The sequence below is a fragment of the Pieris brassicae genome, chromosome 13 (assembly GCF_905147105.1).
Source record: "Pieris brassicae chromosome 13, ilPieBrab1.1, whole genome shotgun sequence".
In the NCBI taxonomy this organism is placed as follows: domain Eukaryota; kingdom Metazoa; phylum Arthropoda; class Insecta; order Lepidoptera; family Pieridae; genus Pieris; species Pieris brassicae.
The window spans coordinates 5,264,350-5,285,013 of NC_059677.1; the positions used below are offsets into that span (position 1 = coordinate 5,264,350).

The 20,664-nt window shown below is 36.0% G+C and overlaps 1 protein-coding gene across 1 annotated transcript; it reads left to right on the top strand.

Moving 5' to 3' along the window:
- The first annotated feature begins 4,932 nt into the window (after positions 1-4,932).
- LOC123717838 (cholinesterase 1-like) lies at positions 4,933-10,885 on the top strand. The gene is made up of 3 exons (XM_045674077.1): positions 4,933-5,132; positions 8,060-9,342; positions 10,593-10,885. The coding sequence occupies exons 1-3, from the start codon at positions 4,971-4,973 to the stop codon at positions 10,798-10,800; spliced, it is 1,653 nt and encodes a 550-aa protein (XP_045530033.1). The 5' UTR covers positions 4,933-4,970; the 3' UTR covers positions 10,801-10,885.
- Positions 10,886-20,664: the final 9,779 nt, after the last annotated feature.

Here is a 20,664-nt window from a genome sequence, read left to right on the forward strand (position 1 = left end):
ATACACTGGAGGTCACAAGTTCACAACAACAGTTTAGCAAAACAATATTATTGTTGGAAATTGAATCTCTTGATGTCCACTACTAGGTGTAACTTAAACATACGAATCTTGGCAGTATAATATTTAAGAGGTTTATTTCTCATTAAAATAAATGTATTTTATTTACATGGGAAACTTAATATATACGAACGAGATTCACGTTGTCATCAGCCGTCCTAACTTGTCTGCCAGGCTCATTCTGATATGTATCTTTAATGTCTTTTTGAAACGGTTAAACGCGGTAATATGACGAATTTTAGGCGGTAATTTATTAAATAATTGATAATAAGTAACTGTATAAGTTATCATCGGAGTGGAAGCCACAATATATTTTTCAGTCAAGTATTAAGTAGATTATTTTAGCGTTTAACAAACATATTAAAATATATCAAAAGAAAAGTTGTTTACTAGTCGGAATTTATAAAATTTTTCCCAGTCTCTATTGTTGTGGTCCCTCTTTTGTGTCTTGTAATATGATGTTAATGTTTCTTCAGTAAACAATTTGTAAATGTATATGCCAGAATTAAAGGTACACTGCCACAGGGACCAAATCTTTTAAATTATTTTAATCAATTTTCAATTATCATTATTACGCTGTTTTTATCATTGATAGCGTGTGCGCAATTTGAAGAAACAATACATCCACCTCCATAAATCTGGAGACCATTATCATCGTACACGATTGTCTTGTCGCTTTCCATATAAAAATGGAAATGTCTTTGAGGCGTGCTAAAAGCTCTATAGTAGGGGATTCGTTCAAAACATAAGACGAATTCGTTCAACTGTGATGTTGAACGAATTGAAACTGTTTCGAGAGAGCTTTGTGGATTAGACATCCAGAGACATTTGATCAAAAACAATTGACACAAACTGCGTATTGGGGATTCTGTCTCACTCTTGTGTTCAGTGAAGTTGAGAGTGAAGGCTTTTGTTTATTTATAAGATGCCTTTTGCCCGGGCAATGTTGGCCTAGTGGCTTCAGGTCGTAGGTTCGATCCCCGTGCACCAATGATTTTCTTTCTATGTGCGCATTTAGCATTAGCTCGAACGGTGAAGGAAAACATCGTGAGGAAACCGGCTTGCCTTAGACCCAAAATGTCGACGGCGTCAGGCACAGAAGGCTGATCACCTACTTCCCTATTAGTTTAACAAATGATCATAAAACAGATACAGAAATCTGTGGCCAAGGCCTAAAAAGGTTGTAGCGCCATTGATTTTTTTGGCTTTTGCCCAGAGGGGTCAAATATCTCCACTTACGATCCTGACATATCTGTCTCATCATCTACTTTCATCACATGCATGCTCGTCGGTTATGGGTTTTAACTTACCAAACACCGTTGTATTGTCTTGTATATCCTACTTGTTAACCGGTTCTCATTACCTTTTTCCACGGCCAAACCACTTAAGCATTCCCGTTATTATCCTTATCATTGCGTACTCTTTTTTTAATTACTACTACTGCTACTCTTTTTGTACACTGATTTAAATAATATTTCCCATTTATGAATTAGAGCATGACAGGTGCCAACCGATTATCATGAAAAGGGTAGTAGACCAGTAGAACTCGGTGGTAGAAGAAAAAAAACATGACTTCGTAACGTTAGGGACTGAACGGGTATTGGAACTACGAAAGAGCTGCATCTAGCACAAGACATGTATCGCGAGACTGACGGCCAAGCTCCAGTAATGAAAAGGCACTAAAAGAAGAAGAACAAAGGATGGCAGGCAACTGCCCCTACCTGCACCTGGCGAAGTTCGTAGTGGCATCTTACAAACATTTTATAAAACGAAAAGTGCGCTGTATAATTTTTTGTATGTCCTTGTAATTATCTGTCCTAGGCGTAGTCCTGGAACGCGTGGCTATGGTTCGCTGACGAACGGAAATCCTCGGAACAGTGAGGTCACTCCGTGAAGCCTGCCTAGGACATTACTGAGCTTCCGGAAGGAGCTAGACTTAGTTAGCCAGGACTTTCCGCCCAACGGACCAAATCAGAGTCGGTCCGCCGAAATCGAGTCCGCACTACATACATACAAGTTAACAACATTAAAAGTTTTAGTTGCTGTAGTAATCTTCCTTCAGTTATTAAGTCGGTTAAAAAGAACTACGACGGAAGTGATCGTTGAAGATTTTCTTTGTCACTGCAAGGTCATTGTCATGCTTTGTTTGTTATCATTATCGAGTATCTATCGTGTAATATAGATAAATAATTATAATAATAATAATAATTTAGTCTGGCATTTACATATAATATATTATATTCAACTACATTTGCTTATAGTATTTACCAAAACAGAATAGAAACAAACCCAAAAATTTGGTCCCTGTTTAACTTTAACACTGGTATTTCCTCGCTGTATAGCGATTCATATTCGTTGAAAAAAGCACCAGCTCTGGGAGCACTGGTAGTGGCAGGCGCCTACTAAAGTCTTTAATTCGCTGTGCACTAGAACCCCACGGCCCATGAGTCTGTCCAAAGACAACAGAGCCAAAGCCGGAGGGAAGCTGGGTCTTATATTTTGACCGTTTATTTTCTGTCTACTCTGCGGTGCCAGTTGTTGAGCGTGTCGAACGGTGAGACGGGCCTAACGTTTGCTAAACTGGTGTGTGACGAACATACTACATCATAGCTCCAATAGGAATGATCTCTACAGTCGGTAGCTCATGTCTGTACGTCGTGGAAACATCTGGAGCGTGCAATCTCTTTCCACCGGTTTCTGTCCAGCGCCTCGCTTCTGACAGTATATAGTTTTGAGGACGATAAGTCGGTACATGTGGTTGGTGAATGCCCACGTTGTCTTTTGCCTTCTATGTTTCCAACCACGATCAGTTCTCATGGCCTGTGGGGATTGTATGGAATGGACTTAATGACTAATATTTATACTTTACGACTTTACTAATGTTTAATTAAGTAAGGTACTATTCAGATTGAGAAAATAGGCATGCAAATGTATATTAATTATCGTAATGTCTTAATAATAGGAACAATAAATTGCGGTAAAAAAAACAGATATTTCACAATATTTTGTTGCCAAAAGTTTGGGTGTTGTTTTATTTACATTTGACCTTATTGTTTTTGAAGCTATAGTGTTTTTTTCTTTTCTTTCTAAATAAAAATTGAGCTCTCAATAATAACTCCAAATATCACAAACTAGATATTTCCGTCGCGACGTGCAAAACAGGAAAGCGTAGTTTAGAAGATTTAAACGTACAAACAAAAAGAGACTTTATATTAGCAACACAGAGATTATAACACGATTAAACCTCCATATAAAAACCAAAATCCATTGCGTGATTAGAAGGTCTGAGCAAAGACAGCGCAAACTATGGCCCGAATGTCATGTACAATTTTTAGTTTGAACATGAACAATGTTTTCCAAGTTACACTACACATTTATATGTTTTATGTATGTTTATAATGTTTTCACACAAAAACTACTTGACCGATTACAAAAATTACTTCACTATTAGAAAGCTGACTGCCATATTACAAAAAATTAACTAACAAAAATGCAATAAACGAAAGGCAAGGAAAGGTTTTTGCATAAAAAATCTGGCATCGCGTGCGCTTTGGAAACTATTGATGATAACAAAAAAAAGTTGTACAGTATTATAGAACGCATCAATATCTGCAAAAAGAATGTTTTACCCATGGGCAATTGTATGTTTTCCTATTCCGAGTCAGAACTTCAAAATATAAAACCATTTTGCTGCCACAAAACAAAACTACGTCAAATGTTTTGTATAGGGAAGTTCTAAGACACTGAAGTTCTATAAATAAATCTCTTCTCTAATATTATAGAAGAATTTATATTATTTTTATCATAACCAAGCTAAAAATTCCTGGACTGATTATAAAAAATATTTCTTTACTTGAACTCTACGCCAAGGCCATCACCACGAATATTGGCAAGGTTAGGCCGCACCATTGGTAGGTCCACACTCTCGATTTTTTTGGTTGATAGTTTTTATACTTGATTAGAAGAACTGCGCTAGCTAGTTTAAATGGCCACTAATGTTATAATGTATTGCCTTTATATCACAAAAAATAATTTAAAAGAAAATATTGTCTGTAAAGTTTACGGACGTTAGTTTAACGTGACAACGTCATAGCAAAACATTGATGTAATGATTGAATACTTTTATTAATAAAATTGAATCATTTTTATTTAAATACCACTATTTTGTTTGGATACAAAGGATTGAATCTTCGGACGCATCGAGTGGAAGAGACATAGATGCTGCGCAACCGTACAATTAGCGTAACGCGATAATGCGTCATGCTTGTCCATGCGTACAGCCGGCGTTCATTGATTTATTAGACGTTGTCACGTCAAAACATATCATGTCGGTATGAATATGATTTACGTAAATTTATTTCTTAGGTGTCCTCAAAAAGTCGCCACTTATGAGGTTCATAATTTTTGTATAGATTTTTTTTTGGATTCTATATAGAAAGAGTAAGAGTAGGCAATGCAGTACATAACAACAAAGTGAGCATGAGAGTGTGGTTGATGCTCTCGGTTCAACCCCGCGTCCTTTGATACGACATGAGATGATCAGATAAAAAAACACCTTCATCGGGAAAGGCATGTGAATTTTACTATTACATTCAATCCAGTGAGCTTCCGTCCTGCTCTTCAGGTGATGGACCACCCCGCGTTGGCCCAAGCCGAGATTCGAGTGTCACAGGAATCACCCATGCGCTAGTCGCGGGGAAAAGCCGTTTAAGCTATGCCTGCCAGAACAGCCCGAACTGTCGCGATTCCATTCCAAAAAAACAGCGAAACGAGCGTACCGTCCACACACTTCTCGCCTCGTAGAGAGTGTGGATGCGGAGTAAAAAATAAATGAGTGGAGCCGGAGCGCAAGTAATATATGTGTAATCAGGTGATTAGCCAAAGCGAACCACGCTTCAAGAACATCAGACGCGATGATCGTTATATTTTGTTTGTTATTTTGTTTAACCAATGCGTTTGAGTCGCGCATAGTTAATACCAGTCAGGGACCAGTCAAAGGTTACAAAGATGATGGGCTGTACAGTTTCTATAGTGTGCCTTACGCCCGGGCTCCTACTGGACGAGATAGATTCAAGGTAATTATACAAAATATTATTTCGATCGATTCGTTCCATCGGCACTAATGGACTTTATTTTTATGTGCCGCCTTTGACATTCGCTCGAACGATGAAGGAAAACATGGTGAGGAATCGTGCCTTAGACCGAAATAGTCGACGGTGTGTGTCGACGCTGATCATAATGTAGTATTTTGCATTCATTTGTCATTTGTTTTTGTGAATTGGCGGCAAATTTAAAACTCTTGTTACACGTGAAAATGAACCTATCGCGAGAAAATTTTCGGTCAATGATTTATTATGACTTTCGTTATAGGCTTACTCAACAACAAAGCTATGATAGGCTGCGATTAGCATTTCTTAATGAACCCCCTTCTCGTGCCACTATTTACAATTGGCTTCATGAGTTTAAGCGTGGACGTAGCATTCTCAATGATGATCCGCTTGAGGGACGCCCTTTAATGGAGATAACATCAGTGCTGTACGACGCATGATAGAGGAAGATAAGAGAGTGACCTATCAGCAGATACGGGTAAGCCTAGGGATTGGTATGAGTCCAGTTCAAAAACTATTACACGAACATTTAGGCGTCAGGAAGCTTTGTACCAGATGGATTCCCCATACTTTAACTGACGACCAGAAACGGCTTCGCATGGTGAAGATTTGACTTTGGCAGGTGTCAAGATAATAAGTCATCCGCCATACAGTCCTGACCTGGCACCCTGGGACTTTCATTTATACACAAGAACTAAAGATACAATTCAAAAGATAAAGAGTCTTGAAGATGCGGTGAAAGCGTTCGAAAATGCCATAGACAAGTAAGGAAGAATGGGCCCACTGCTTTTCTCAGTGGTTCCATCGAATACGACGATGTGAAGAGAGGAACGGAGATTACTTCGAAAAACAATAAAAGTATTGGCAACTTTCTATATTAAGCCGTTTCTCATTTTCAGTGTTACCTACGTAATTATGGATTTGTTGACCTTCAACTGCTTGTCCGTTTGCTATATTATTACATATACAAAACATTATCAAGACGAGGCGTTATCGTTAATTATCCTTATTATCTATCACTTGAGGATAAAATCACGTATTTATTTGGTATAAGATCTAATACAATGTGTATGCGTAAAATTATACAAGAAAATATGACATCAACAAATTTACACACGTACACATGAAATCACAAAATAAATAAATAATAACTATCACTAAATAGAAACTAAACATCGCTAGAGAAGATGGGAAGCGGCTGGATGGGTTGTCGTTGATTCCTTGGAAGATCCTGAAACCTGTCCCGGTTTTGGTATGGGATGCTTCTTGTGTGGACACGTTTGCGCCGTGCACCTCCGCCGTGCACCTCCCTTGAACAAGCAAAAAAGTGGGGCAACCGCAGAGCAGGCGTAAAATAATAAACGATTTAAATAAAAGAGTCTTTCCTCCAACTTTAATTTTATTCTCTTTGGAGTAGATACTCTTGGGCTGTGGCGTTCCAGTGCACTAATTAAATATTTAAGCTGGCGCCTGGTAGTTAAAATCGGTAACCAGAGCTGGTGCTTTCGCCAACGGATAAGTAAACACTATATTTAATAGAAACTAAAACCTGCATGAGAATGATAAACAAAGTTACGGAAAGTTGGAAGTTGTAAAAGAGCAAGATAGCCTATTTACTGGACATTCAAAGTAGCTATCTGCTATTGTAATATTAAATTATTTAATTTATTATATTATTAGAATAGATTTAAATAAGATATAAGACAATGATAGTTAAAATGTAGCTTGTTTAGTTTTCCTTTTTTATATAACAGGGGGCAAACGGGGAGGAAGTTTATCTAATGTTAAGTGATAACTCCTCCCATATATCACATTGCCAGAAGGCTCGCGATTGCCGGTGTTTTTTTTTATGGAATCTCTTGAGGGCCTTTACAGCTCAGATCGGGCTGTTTTAGCGAGCGTAGCTCGGCCGGAATCGGCGTTTTCCCCTCTACTAGCCGAAGGGCGTCTCCCGTGAGACTCGGACCTCGCTTGGGCCGACGCGGGGTGGTCAATCGCCTAAAGGGCAGGACGGAAGCTCATTGGAGTGAGCGTAGTACGAAGTAAACATCTACGCCTTCCCCGGTGAAGGCAGTTTTTTACCCTTATCAGTCTTTGAATAGTGGTTGGCATTTAATTTATTCTTAGTCAAGGTGATTGGATTATCCGGATCCGTTAGTATATGTCGGCGGCTATCTGCTTACGAAAAGACATGCCGCTATCGAGCGAGACGCCGGTCCTTTAGAATTGGTACGCTCTTTTATGAAGGACCCTAAGTCGAATTGGTTCGGAAATACTTCAGTGGGCAGCTTCCACATGTGGTGGTGCGCGGAAAAACTGTCTCGCTCATTTGTGGAACGATGGATGTCGAGGTGATGCTGGTGGAATTAATTTTTATTTAAAAAGTATGATTATAACTATAATGATTGTTAGACTAAATTCACTTTACGTTGATACACATAACTGTATCTTGGTAAACTGGTGTTCGAAGACGTTTTTAAAGTCTTTTCCAGCACAGAGAGTGTTATTACTTCTGTTAATCATGACATTAACAAACCATATTTTTTATCCCGCTTCCCATCTACACTTAATATTAAGTTACTCAGTTTGCTTGAATACGCCAGTCTCAGGTGTTAGTTGTGTATTATGGAGGAAGTAAAATAATGGACGTGGGTAACACCGAGAAGCCCAGCTTATGTATTTATCAATCATCATAAATATTATAATCATCAGATCATAAATTTAATAAATTATTTAAAGAACAAATTTATTTTATTTTATTTTTGCTCTCAAACATCAGAGATGTAAAAATAAAACAATGTGAAAATGATGCGAGAATTTAAGATGACGCCTGACTAGATCCATGCACCTTCCTCACAATCAAATAATGGTATACTGATGTATAATTGTTCTAGGCACCCCTACCAGCAGTGGATCGGCCGTATGTACTTGAAGCTGTAGACAAAGGCATCGTTTGTCCACAACAAGATTTATCCATGATGGTGAAACGAAGTCTGTTATCAACAGAAGATTGTCTGATTGCAAACATATTCGTACCAGATACGACAAAAACAAATCTACCAGTAATAGTCTATGTGCACGGTGGAGGTTACATAGCCTGTTACGGAAATTTAGTAACTTATAAGAATTTAGTGAAAAGCAAAGATGTGATTGTCGTCACTTTCAATTACCGGCTAGGTGCGCATGGCTTCCTCTGTTTGGGAACAGAGGACATCCCTGGCAATGCTGGTATGAAGGATCAAGTCGCGCTTTTGCGTTGGGTTAAGGAAAACATAGGTAATTTCGGCGGGGACCCTGAAGAAGTTACCTTAGCCGGTTATAGCGCTGGATCGTCATCTGTCGATTTACTCATGCTGTCAGATACGACGAAAGGTCTATTCAAGAGAGTTATACCAGAAAGTGGTGCGAATACAGCAGCTTGGAGTGTTCAAACTGATCCAATTAAAAATGCTCAAGAATATGGACAAATTATAAACTTTACTGATTATACGAACTTGGACGCTCTCCAAGAGTTTTATAAAACTGTTTCATATGAAATTCTCACGTCTGGAGAAATGAGTCTCATCAATCGAACTGATTCAACATTCTTAATGTCTCCCTGTATCGAGCGTGAAACAGATGAAGAAGAGTTTCTCACTGAGAGTCCGGTAAACATCCTAAAGAGTGGAAATTATAATAAGGTACCGATGCTGTATGGTTTCGCCGCCATGGAGGGGCTGATGAGGAAAGACACCTTCGACCAATGGAAACATGAAATGAACGAAGATTTTGTTGAATTTCTACCACCGGATTTGCAGTTTAAAAATGATAAGGAAAAAGCGATGGTTGCTGAGAGAATTAAGAAATTTTACTTCGGCAACGAGCCAGTTAGTAACGAGAAGGTTTTGAGTTATGTAGACTTTTTCTCGGATGTCTTCTTCACATATGCAACATTGAGATCTGTTAAGTTGCATGTGGATGCTGGGCACGATAAGATATATTTATATGAATATTCCTTTGTACATGATGACATACCCACAATACCGTACACAAAAGTGCGTGGAGCAACCCACTGCGCCCAATCTAGCGACGTGGGAGATGGCAATTTTACACATATAGACGAAGGTCTCTTTCCAAAGGCTGCCAGGGATATGAAGAAGACTGTACGAGATCTATGGTACAACTTTGTTAGTACAGGGTATGTATCTCTTTTTATGTAACAGAAGACAGGCAAGCTGATCTTAAGTGATATCGCCGCCCATGTCAGTCACATTGAGTCAGAATGTCATTTTAAAAATGTAAACCGTAATTATTAAGTATTTCTCGCATATGTAAAAACGTTCAAACTCTGACTCAGCTTCCGGTTCTTGTTGAACCAATACCTATTTGCTTGTAGATTTTTTTTAGTAAAAGGAGTGGAACTCCTTGTTCCATCTTCACTATGTATATGGGTATAAAGGGTATAAGGGTTCATTTAAGCGGCGGTTAAGGCATCTCCTGGACAGGCGTGACCTCCAAAACCATCTCACCAAACATCTGTCCAGTTATGTAGTTTTTTTAAAACTACATGACATTTACTGAGACATCGTGGAAGATCACGATCTAGCCAAACGTAAGACAATATACGACGTGACGATATTTAACATAAAGTGTCACTACTTACACTTTTAAGGAGAAGACATTCTGTTCTTGTGTACGATTTTGTCAATTACCACTGTTTTACACTTAAGACTAACGCTCACTAACACTAAGTTATAAAACACTAAACAATAGGGCACCCAACAAATAGTGTCGCTCCCACTAATTTTTATCACATCAAAAATCAAAAAGTGCATATTTCATTATCATATTATATTACCTCAGAAAAATCTTATCTATAAATCCTAATTTGTACAAATAATGTTAATATTTTCGTGTGTTTTTCTGTCAATGATTCTTTATAAATTCTAATAAAAAAAATCCTATATAATATTTAATGGACCTCTGAAAGGCACAGAGGGCTGATCACCTACTTGCCTATAAGATTAACAAATGTTGATGAAACAATATAGAAATCCGAGGCCCAAGAAACAAAAAAGGTTGTTTGGGTTGTTTTTTTATTTATTAATTACAACCTTCGCAAATGCTTGAAAGGGCTTTGAGAATGTAGTTCCTTAGTTTTTAGAGAAAAAAGATCTTGTTTATAAAAATAGTGTCCAGAAACATCACTACAAAAGCTTGCCTGTGATATGAGTTTAATTTTTTTTAACCTAAAACATCATCGTGTGCACAGGAGGCTTGCCTTAATACAAATGATCATGGAACAGATACTGAGGCCCACACCTAAAAAGATTGTAGCGCCACTTATTTTTTTTATTATCTTTGTAATAATCTTCATACTTTAACAACTGCGCTGGGTCAGTTATTTATTTAATTCATTTGTTTTTGATTTATTTTATTTTTTTCCAGTCAACCTGTACCAGAGGGATCTGATTTCCCGTCATGGCCACCAGTGGGCAAAGACTGGACTCCATACATGGTCATAGACAATCCTATGCGCCTGAGTGATTCATTGCTGAAGGAGAGAACACAATTCTGGGATGAGATTTACTCAAAGCACTATCGACAGCCATCTCCACCATCTATTACACCAACCATAGACCACTCTGAATTATAGATGATGTTTATGGTTTATTAGAATATGTAATCATAAACAAATATATTTGTGTTTCAATAAATAATCAGCGCAAAAACCTAAATGTGTGTATATTTACTAAACTGCTAAATTATTTTTTTCAATATTTTGTTTTTCATAATTAATTCTTATAAATATATTTAAAGTAATATGAAACAGTAGGTATATATATCATCATCAATGGCTATAAACAACGAATTACTTTTTATCCACACAATTAAAAAATATTTTTCTCACTCGTAAATATTACGAATGGCACGCCCTTTTTGTCTACTTTTTATTTACTGTCACAGATTATAAAACGGTTAGTCATAGAATATAGGATGTCTCAAAACCAACTAAATATTTATTTATGTCTAACATAATAATAAAACATAGTTAATTATACAACGTATATGTTAATACCAACGTGTTGGTCATGTTCTTATTATTAATCTTCATTACTAAATGCCGTGTCTGTGTTAAAAAGCCCGATACGTCGACTTGCTGCCTCTACACCCCTATCCTCAGGTTGTGTGGCATTAGGAATGTTGAAACCCATAATTGTCTTCATCCTCAATCATTCCTCCCTACCATTACCAGCTAAGCACCTATTTGTAAATGAGAGTTCGTCGAGAATGGACTATGCTCTTTTTGCTTTTGGATTAGCTCTTTTTGCAGTCCATGGCATTCGCAACATTCTCCTCCAACGCCACATCTCGAATGCCTCTATCTTTTTGAATCCGTTGCACTAATTGACCAGGACTCTGATCCGTACAAAAATATGGAAAATATCTAAGTCTGGTAATAGTCCCTGTTATTAATACAAGTTCATCACTATAATAATAAATAATGAAAACATAATCTGTACATACATATAAAACACTAAAATGAAATTGGTAAGTCGTTATGCCAGAGTAAAGGTACCATTTCATCTCTGAATCGTGATACTTCTAAGTTGAGCGCTGGTACTTTGTACCGAAGTATCGGCATATCAATTTAGTACTCCGCGATTGTTAGTTGCAAAAACATTGCCAGCTCTAAATTTCATAAAATAAATAGAAACTAAGTGACATTTTGTTTTGACTGATAAGCGTTATCAGTGCAATGATAAACGACAATTGTATTTAATAGCCGTTATAAAATTATATATTTAGCTCGTACGGATAAGATCATAAAGAAATCGGCCTTAGACCTAAAAACACGATGTGTTAGGCCAAGAAGGCTTATCACCTACTTGGCTACAGTATTCTAAAAGTTTTCTACTACTATATAGTTTTCAAAAAACATATAATACTACCGTTGGCCTGAAATGCTTTGGCTCACATTAGGCTGTGACTAACGTGGACAAGGGACATCCTCCAATTCTCCATATCCAGCAGGACCATACTCCTCCCGCCTAGGCTGGCACACCAATACCCTCCACCGAAACCACTAAAATAGGTGTCCATGAGCTGCTATGACTGCCCTTTTTAGACGTACTGTAAGGATCCTTCTAGTCCCCTACCCATTAAAAAAATAACTGAAAATTTATGTTTATGTACTAATTAAAGCTTTATTCACAGCGTTATGTCCTTAGGTATACTGTAGGGTGCTACTGTAGAGGTTCAATCCATATTTGTGCTGGAGAAGCGGGCTGTTCGGGGATTTGTTGTGTTATCTCCCGGGAGGCGGTTTAGGGAATTAAAAATTGTTATATTATCTGGTCAATATATTCTTGAAGTTGTTGTATGTACAAAAAAATATACGATTTTAAAACAAATGCTGACTTTCACCAGTTTAATACTCGAAACAGAACAAATCTAAGCCTACAACCAACCTGGCTCCAGAAAATAAACCTGGAAATGGAAATTGTATTTGTTTTTTCAACAATTATCACTGAATACAAAACTCTCGTTTAATTTAAATTAATCAATAAAGCTTTTTTAAAAATTTGACGAATATTCAAATCATCATAATCCTTGGGTTTGATTCGCTCCAGTTCAAACAATTTGTATGACTCAAAAAAAGAGTGGCGAAGAGTTTCATGCCAGTTCTTCTTGCCTGCTCTACGCCCTTGACATGCAAACTGGTAGTAAATGTAAATTTAGAATTAATTTAACATCTTTTCTGTTAACTTTCATAAGTATACTTCGTTACCAATATGAATAAAGTTATTTTGAGTATGAGTAATAAAATTATATACAATTAATTACGCCATTATAAAGGAGCTAATTAATTTACGGATCAACAAAGGAACGCGTATTTAATTAACTAAGTTAAGATAAAGTTAATTAACTTCCGAAGATTCTATTTAATTACGATAAGCCTGATACAACGAGGGTAAATAATTAAGAGTTAAGTGAAAACAAAACATTATTTTAATAGATACGATATTTAGATAAAAATGCGCGATAAACATGAGCCATGACATACCCTCACGTATAGACCCTGACGCACCATCACACAACACCATCTGTACGATTTGGTACAGATACCGGCAAACTTCTTGAGCATTAAACAAGGGAGTGGGGGAAAGTTTGCACATCGTGCACATACGAGCAAAAAAAGTGTCCATTTTATTAAACTGTGGAATTTTTACCTAGATAACTTTTAAATATAATAGTAAAATTAATATAAATAGTTAGTTTAAATTTTTGTATATGTTAGTGTATTACAGATATTATTGTGAGTTGTTAAATATAATTTTTACTACCTTGTACTCGTATGACTTATTGTCCCTACCACCTAATGGCTTCGAATCTCTTCGTTGATTCGAAGAGATTCGAACCCATTAATAACAAAAATATATAATAATGATAACAATGATAGTAATAATAATATTACAATTAATGAAATTCTGTAATAATCTTAGTAGTAATAAGGTAAAATGAAATAATTGTATTATTTGTATTCATGTCTATGATAATAAAAGCCTTTTTTTAAACTTTATCTCATTTAACTTTTTTTAACCAATTTTTATATATATAGTAGATCATATTTTGAAAAATAAGGTAAGGTAAGAAGTCTCACTTCTTACGTGTGTACACTAGTACACACACACATTTTATTATATACTTTTATATAGTTCCAAGACTTCTTTATTTACACTGTTAATTTTACTGTTATTATTTATTATTTCTTCTACTATTATTATTAGATAATTTTTCATTTTTTGCGTCTGAGGCACAATCTGTTGTGGTCTCTGGAAGAATCAACAGCGCTGTGGAACACGTCTGCACCACAGCATAATGCTGTGCCAGGGCCAGTAACAACCACAACACACACACATTACACGCCTAAAATAACGTGCCATTCATTATAAATTTTTAAGTCGTTTAAGGAATGTAATATGTAATATATAAATTCAAAAAATCACAATAATGAAAAACGTGTTAAATCCGAAAAAAGTTACTTTTGCTATACAAAAGTTGTCAGGCGTTTATTTTTACTGCATTGATGTATTATTATGGCTTATAAAATACAATATTAAAACATAGTTATTATTATACTACATCAAACGAATACTTGCTTTGTTTTATCAACTCCGTCTCTGAAGTTTAATTATTTATATTATGCACTTATTCTTTATTTGTGTAAAGCGTTGTTTAGAAAATGAAAAATGTAACCACGTAATGTAGAAAGTTGCCAATACTTTAATTGTTTTTTCGAAGTAATCTCCGTTCCTCTCTACGCATCGTCGCATTCGATGGAAACACTGAGAAAAGCAGTGATCCCATGCTTCCTTAGGGTCTCTTCTATGGCATTTTCTTCCGGTTTCACCGCATCTTCAGGGCTCGCGAATACCTTGAATTTTATATTTAGTTATTGGGTATAAATGAAAGTCACACGGCACCAGGTCAGGACTGTATGGCGGATGTCTTATTATCTCGACACCTGCCATACTCAAATATTCACCAGATCATGCGAAGTTGTTTCTGGTCGTCGGTTAAAGTATGGGCAACCCATATGGTAAAAAGCTTCCTGACACCTATATGTTGGTGTAATGATTTTTAAACATGACTCATACCGATGCCTAGACTTGCCCGTATCTAATGATAGATCACTCTCTTATTTTCCTCTATCATGCATCGCACAGCACTGATGTTATCTTCAGTAGTCGTTGTTCAAGGAAATCCCTCACGCGGATCATCACTCATTGCTACGTCCACTCGTTAAACCAATTGTAAATAGTGGCCCATCTCGTGATTCATTAATAAATTCTAATCGCAGCCTATCATAGCTTTGTTGTTACGTAAGCCCACAACGAAAGTCATAAAAAATCATTGACCGAAAATATTCTCGCGTTAGGTTCATTTTCACGTGTACTTCAGTTTAAGATTTGCCGCCAAATCACAAAAACAAATGTCAAATGAATCCAATATACTTCCAAAGAGTTCTAAAATTGAAATTAAAAAAAATGTTTTCATTAGCAATGTTTCTATCCGGCCAGCTAAACAGTTTCAGTGTTACCAACGTATACCCCACCATCGCTAAGACCAATATAACAGATAAGAGATATTAGGTATAGACGCCAAGAAATCAAGTGAATTTATTCTGAGTTTTTTTTTTAGTTTTTTTTAAATAACTTTGTTCATAACGGTAAACAAGTACACTTATGAACATCACAAAAGAAGTCAAATTAATGGTTGTCTCCGCCTTAACATAAGACAGTCTTTAGTTTCAATATAACAGACAACATTCTTTTCTATTTAAAACAGTAATAGTGTTTATTGCCAGTTCTTCTCTTCACTGATTTGAGAATATGACGCGGAATTGGTGAATGTTATTACTTAAATGTTGTTAGCCCTTCATAAAAAATATTCCTTTTTGTGTTTCATCTTTACAATACTTATTCAATTCAACTTTTTTACTTACTTAGTTCGCTGGTGTATGCCTTGGCCTCCGTGAAACTAGAGAACGCTGCAGCACTTGGAGCTTGCATAGATCCTTCTCCAGTTTTTATGTTACAGGAGGCAAACGGGCAGGGGGCTCATCTGATGTTAAGTGATACCGCCCATGGTCGATTTGATTCGGAAGTAATTCAGTAGGCAGCTGTTTCCACTTAGTGTACGGCAGAAACTCCGTTGGGTACGGTGATCACTTAACATCAGGTGAGCTTAATTTGCTCCACGTTAAATGAAAAATATATATTTATTTGTTTAAATATATACAACATCTAAAATACATTAACACGGACGTATAAAAACACTCAAATGCTGTTAAGAAAACATATTACGAATGCATTGGAATAAAATAAATTCACGAATTTATTTCATAGTATCCAGAAAACATTGTTTTATTATAAACGGATTAAACCAATTAGTAAAGCAAAAAACATACAGTTTTATATACGTTGTCTCTGCATAAGGACTCAATTTTACATTACGATCTAACTTAAGACTAATATGTAATTTAAATCTAACCTAATTTAATATATGTGTGTGTAGAAGTTACTTACTTACTTCTTTGGCGTAACAAGATAAAAATCTTTTCACAAATTATATTCTACGTTTGTAGAAAAAACGACACTAACACTATATACACAATACCAAGTGGGAATTAAGGAGTGGACAATTTTTATTTTAAAATGTTGACTTGCGCCAACAGAATTATAACTTCAAAAAAGGATATTTAACATTAGTGTCAAAGACTACATACACTCTCTATTAAGGGGAATACGCTCTAGTCTTGCGGACTTTCCAGTTACCACTGTTTAGCACTTAAGACTAGAATATAATAGAGAATATAAAAGATGTTCTGATGTTATGTGTATTACCCTAGTTCATATGTTACATTATGTCCAAAGGTCGATGGGCTATGGGGTATTCGGCTTGTGGGTGTGTCAGCTACTTACAGTCTACATGTGTTTGTCCTAGAGAGATCTGTATAAGTCGTGAAGTGTGTGCTGTGAGCTTGTTAGTGTGTAGATACAGAATAAATTTATATAAGTCCATAATGTTGTTCTATATTGCCTATTTACAGCTAATTATAATTTATGGGGACGTGGAGCGGTCGTTCGCTGGCTGAGTAGCCGACTACTGTCTTTTGATACATAATCGATTACACCTAGAGGTAGGCTTCACCAGTGGTTTCTAGATCCTCGATGTGAATCTCGCGGAGTCGACGCAGCATATCCTCGTTAAGGTCTTGTGCACGGAGATGCCATGGATCCCAATCTAGCATATCCCAGAGTATCGAGGTTTCTAGTCGTCTTGTGATTTGTCCGGTGGTTTTGAGAGGCATCGTTCTCGACCTCCATCCTCATGGACCTCGACGTCCATCGTTCCATAACTGAGGGTTATATAAGTTTTTCCGCGCACCACCACTGCGTGGAACGAGCTGCCCACTGCAGTATTTCCGAAATAATTCGACTTAGGGTCCTTCAAGATAACAGCGTACCAATTCTTAAATGCTGGCAATGCACTTACGAGCCCTGTGGCAACGAGAGAGTCCTTGGGCGGCCGTATTACTTGAGTTGATACTCCTGCCCGTTTGGCCCGTGTTCCATCAAAAAGCATCATTACTCTGTAATGTCTAATTGTGTCAGTGCCAGTTCTTTTCGTCCCTACTTTGAAAACTGGTAGTAAATCTATATGTAGAACGTTTTGGATGTATATACAAATATAAGCTATTTATTTATCGAGTGAGTTCTGTCACCTTCAGGTTACATCTGGTTTATTGATTATTTTTATTAATAGTATCAGATTCCAGTTAAATGGTCGGCCTTGTGTTAGATTAGCAAATGAAACGGCTGGAGACACCTTGATAGAAAACTTTGTTCCATACAAATATTGGTTAGATAACATTTATTGGTATGAGTAATAGTTGTGTTAGTGTAAGTTGTAAAAACTTTAGGTTTTTTAGTGTAGTATTTTGTGGCCCCTTTTAGGTAAAAGCCTTCTACATACTTTTCCATTTCACTTTTTTTACTCAATGCATTCTTCAGATCGAATTGTCATGTTTTAATTATTGTGACGTGATTTAAGTATGGTGGCCGCTATTGTATGGAGATGTTTAAATAAAACTCTTTGTTTGAAGCTTGGTAACAACTGACTTTAATGGTTTTAAATATGAGTTCACAACTAACACAGAATTAGGGGTAGAGGGGTTGCGACGCTAACAAATACAAATTGGCTTATGTAAGGGTTGATAAATCTAAATTACACTTATGTTGGACATTATCGGTAACGAGAATGTTAAAATGCAATTTGTAAGTGTGGTAAAAACTAAAGGGATATTGGCTTGCAAGTGTTATGATTGTTTACATTCATACATACATTAATTATTAACTAATATATATTGTATCTTAACTAAAGTTAGGTTACATAACTCGTGTCGCGCCTTTTTGAAGTGAAACGTGTTTATCGGCGTTGGAAAAAAGTTAACCGTCACATTTTTCGGTTACGGGCCATCTTTTTCTTGTCCCTACCACAGTTGATTCGAAGAGATTCGAAGCCATTAATAACAAAAATATATAATAACAATGATTACTATCACAATTAATGAAATTCTATAATCTTAGTAGTAAAAAGGTGAAATGAAATTAACTTTATTTAATTTAACTTTATTCCTGTAAAGTTGCAGATCATTTTTCGAAAAATAAGTTTCACACGCACACATTTTTTTTAAATTCTTGTCCTGTCCTTCGTTTTTCGTATGTAATGGAGGGGCTGGTGATACGTTTCCCCACCGTCACCAGCGAATTGGGGAGTATTTTTTTCACGTGGTAATTGTTATTGTTTTATTTTCTTTGTTTTCCATGCTGTGTTTTATTTTCTTTTGTAGTTGCTAGCGCCTCTTAATGCAAAATACGAAACCAAACAAAAAATACTCAAAAAGGAAACATTAGAACTCATTTCAAAGCGCCGGGAACTAACCTTTACAAAAAATAAAACTGAACTGAACACATGGAAACTTACAAAGCAATCAGAGAAAACTAAGCCACGTTCAGAAGGAAAGTAATCGTCGAAAACCTGGAAAATTCCAGAATCAATTTATTTATAAGAAAAATAAATGCGATAGTGTCCAGAAAAATTAACACATAATATACACATTATCGCTACTGAATTCACTCTGCGAACATACAATCGTGTCGGTACTGAGTACTACTGAATGTTGCCTCCGGAACTCGGAGAGAGCATTCAGTAGGCCCAATGTTTTAACGAGGATCTATGCAACAGACTGGTTTTGGCCCCTGGTATATATATAACCTAGACCTTCGCCGTCGCTCATATCCCCTAGGCACAAAGAAACCCAGTTATTGGAGCACACTATCTCCCGCCAGACTTTCAGTAAATTGTAGGCCAAATGTAACTCCCGTTGGGTTTCCAATTACTTTTTGATCCCTAAGACAAATAATAATGGGTACGAATAAAGGGTTAAATAGTAGGGATAGATACCATACAGTCTGATATAAAGTCTGAAAACGTATTGTGCCTCCACCATAAGGCAGTATTTAGTTTCAGAGCTCAACCAGACGAATTACACTCTAACATACTTCTAACCAAAGCGTTGTACCAGCTTGAGATAGCTTTAATATTAATTGTTGCCCTTTGAAGCACAACAAATTGTTATTATATTTTATTAAATAAGTTGGAATTGGCTGCAAGAGTTATGCAGCCTTAAGCAGAAAATTTATTACAGAAAATAGGTTAAGACGTGTCTTAAACACATTCCTTACTAGTCCTTATTTCATTAAAATATTACCTGAATACCAGAAACTTATTCTTAAGTCTTTATGGTTCATGCAATACTTTCTAATAAGATTAAGACTAGTTTTTTTTATTTTCATTTCCTATTGCTGTCCTTGTGTGTATTGTGATGACAGCAATATGACGAGGAGATGCTCATATTTGACCATGCCTCCTGCTGATAGAGGACAACTGTTTGTTTTTAATTTATTTTATTATTATTAATTACTTAAGATGTCATGTGGAACATGGTGTAATGGTTGCAGCTCCTAACTAACATTGTGTAAAACAAAAACTTGGCGAATAAAAAGAGTGGAGGAGAGTTGCCAGTTCTCTTTCATTCTGCGCCCTTGATGTGAGAACTGGCAGTAAATGTAAAATTAGAAGCAATTCATATACATTTCTGTTTTTAACGTTCATAAATGTACATTGTGTTACCTACATGAATAAAAAAATAAAATATTTGGACATCATTCATCCAACTTGGATTTTGTTCCCTTTGGAGGAGAAACTCTTGGGCAGTTACAGTACACAGTTAAGTTGGCGCCTGGTAGATAATGACCGCAGAGCTGGTCTTCTCAACGAATAAGTATCGCTATACAGCGAGGAAATGCTGCAAGCGTTAAAGGTACTGCCACTGTTACCAAAGTTTTAAAATATGTTTTAATTTTTTATTTATTTATTTTCAATTGTTTTTATTATTATGATGTAGATTAAGAATATTGTAAATACTATATATTTATGTTGGAAATAAAAATATGACGTATATGAATATGACTTCAGACGTCAAAAGACAGGTTTAATTTTGAATTATTTATGTATTCACAAAAATACATACACTATCCGTACTTAGTATTTAGCCAATACGATAATGTTGAAATTAAAAAAAAATGTGTGCGTACACACGTAAGATTCTTCTTCTTCTGCTTCTTTATGACCCTTTTTTTCGAAAAATGATCTACTATATGCAAGTTTACAGTAATTGGTTAAATAAAATAAAATTAGACATAGACATAGAAATTCGAAAAAAGACAAAGAAAAGTTTAACAAAAGCCTTTCATTATCATAGGACATGAATACAAATAATACAATTATTTCATTTTACCTTATTACTACTAAGATTATTACAGAATTTCATTAATTGTAATAGAATGATTACTAGCACTGTTATCGTTATTATATGTTTATTGTTATT

What these genes read in the sequence shown, in the direction of transcription:
- LOC123717838 (XM_045674077.1), top strand. Translation starts at nt 4,971, where the DNA reads ATGATCGTTATATTTTGTTTGTTATTTTGTTTAACCAATGCGTTTGAG. An exon ending in CTGGACGAGATAGATTCAAG is followed by an intron (nt 5,133 to 8,059) that starts GTAATTATACAA and finishes TAATTGTTCTAG; the next exon opens with GCACCCCTACCAGCAGTGGA. An exon ending in TACAACTTTGTTAGTACAGG is followed by an intron (nt 9,343 to 10,592) that starts GTATGTATCTCT and finishes ATTTTTTTCCAG; the next exon opens with TCAACCTGTACCAGAGGGAT.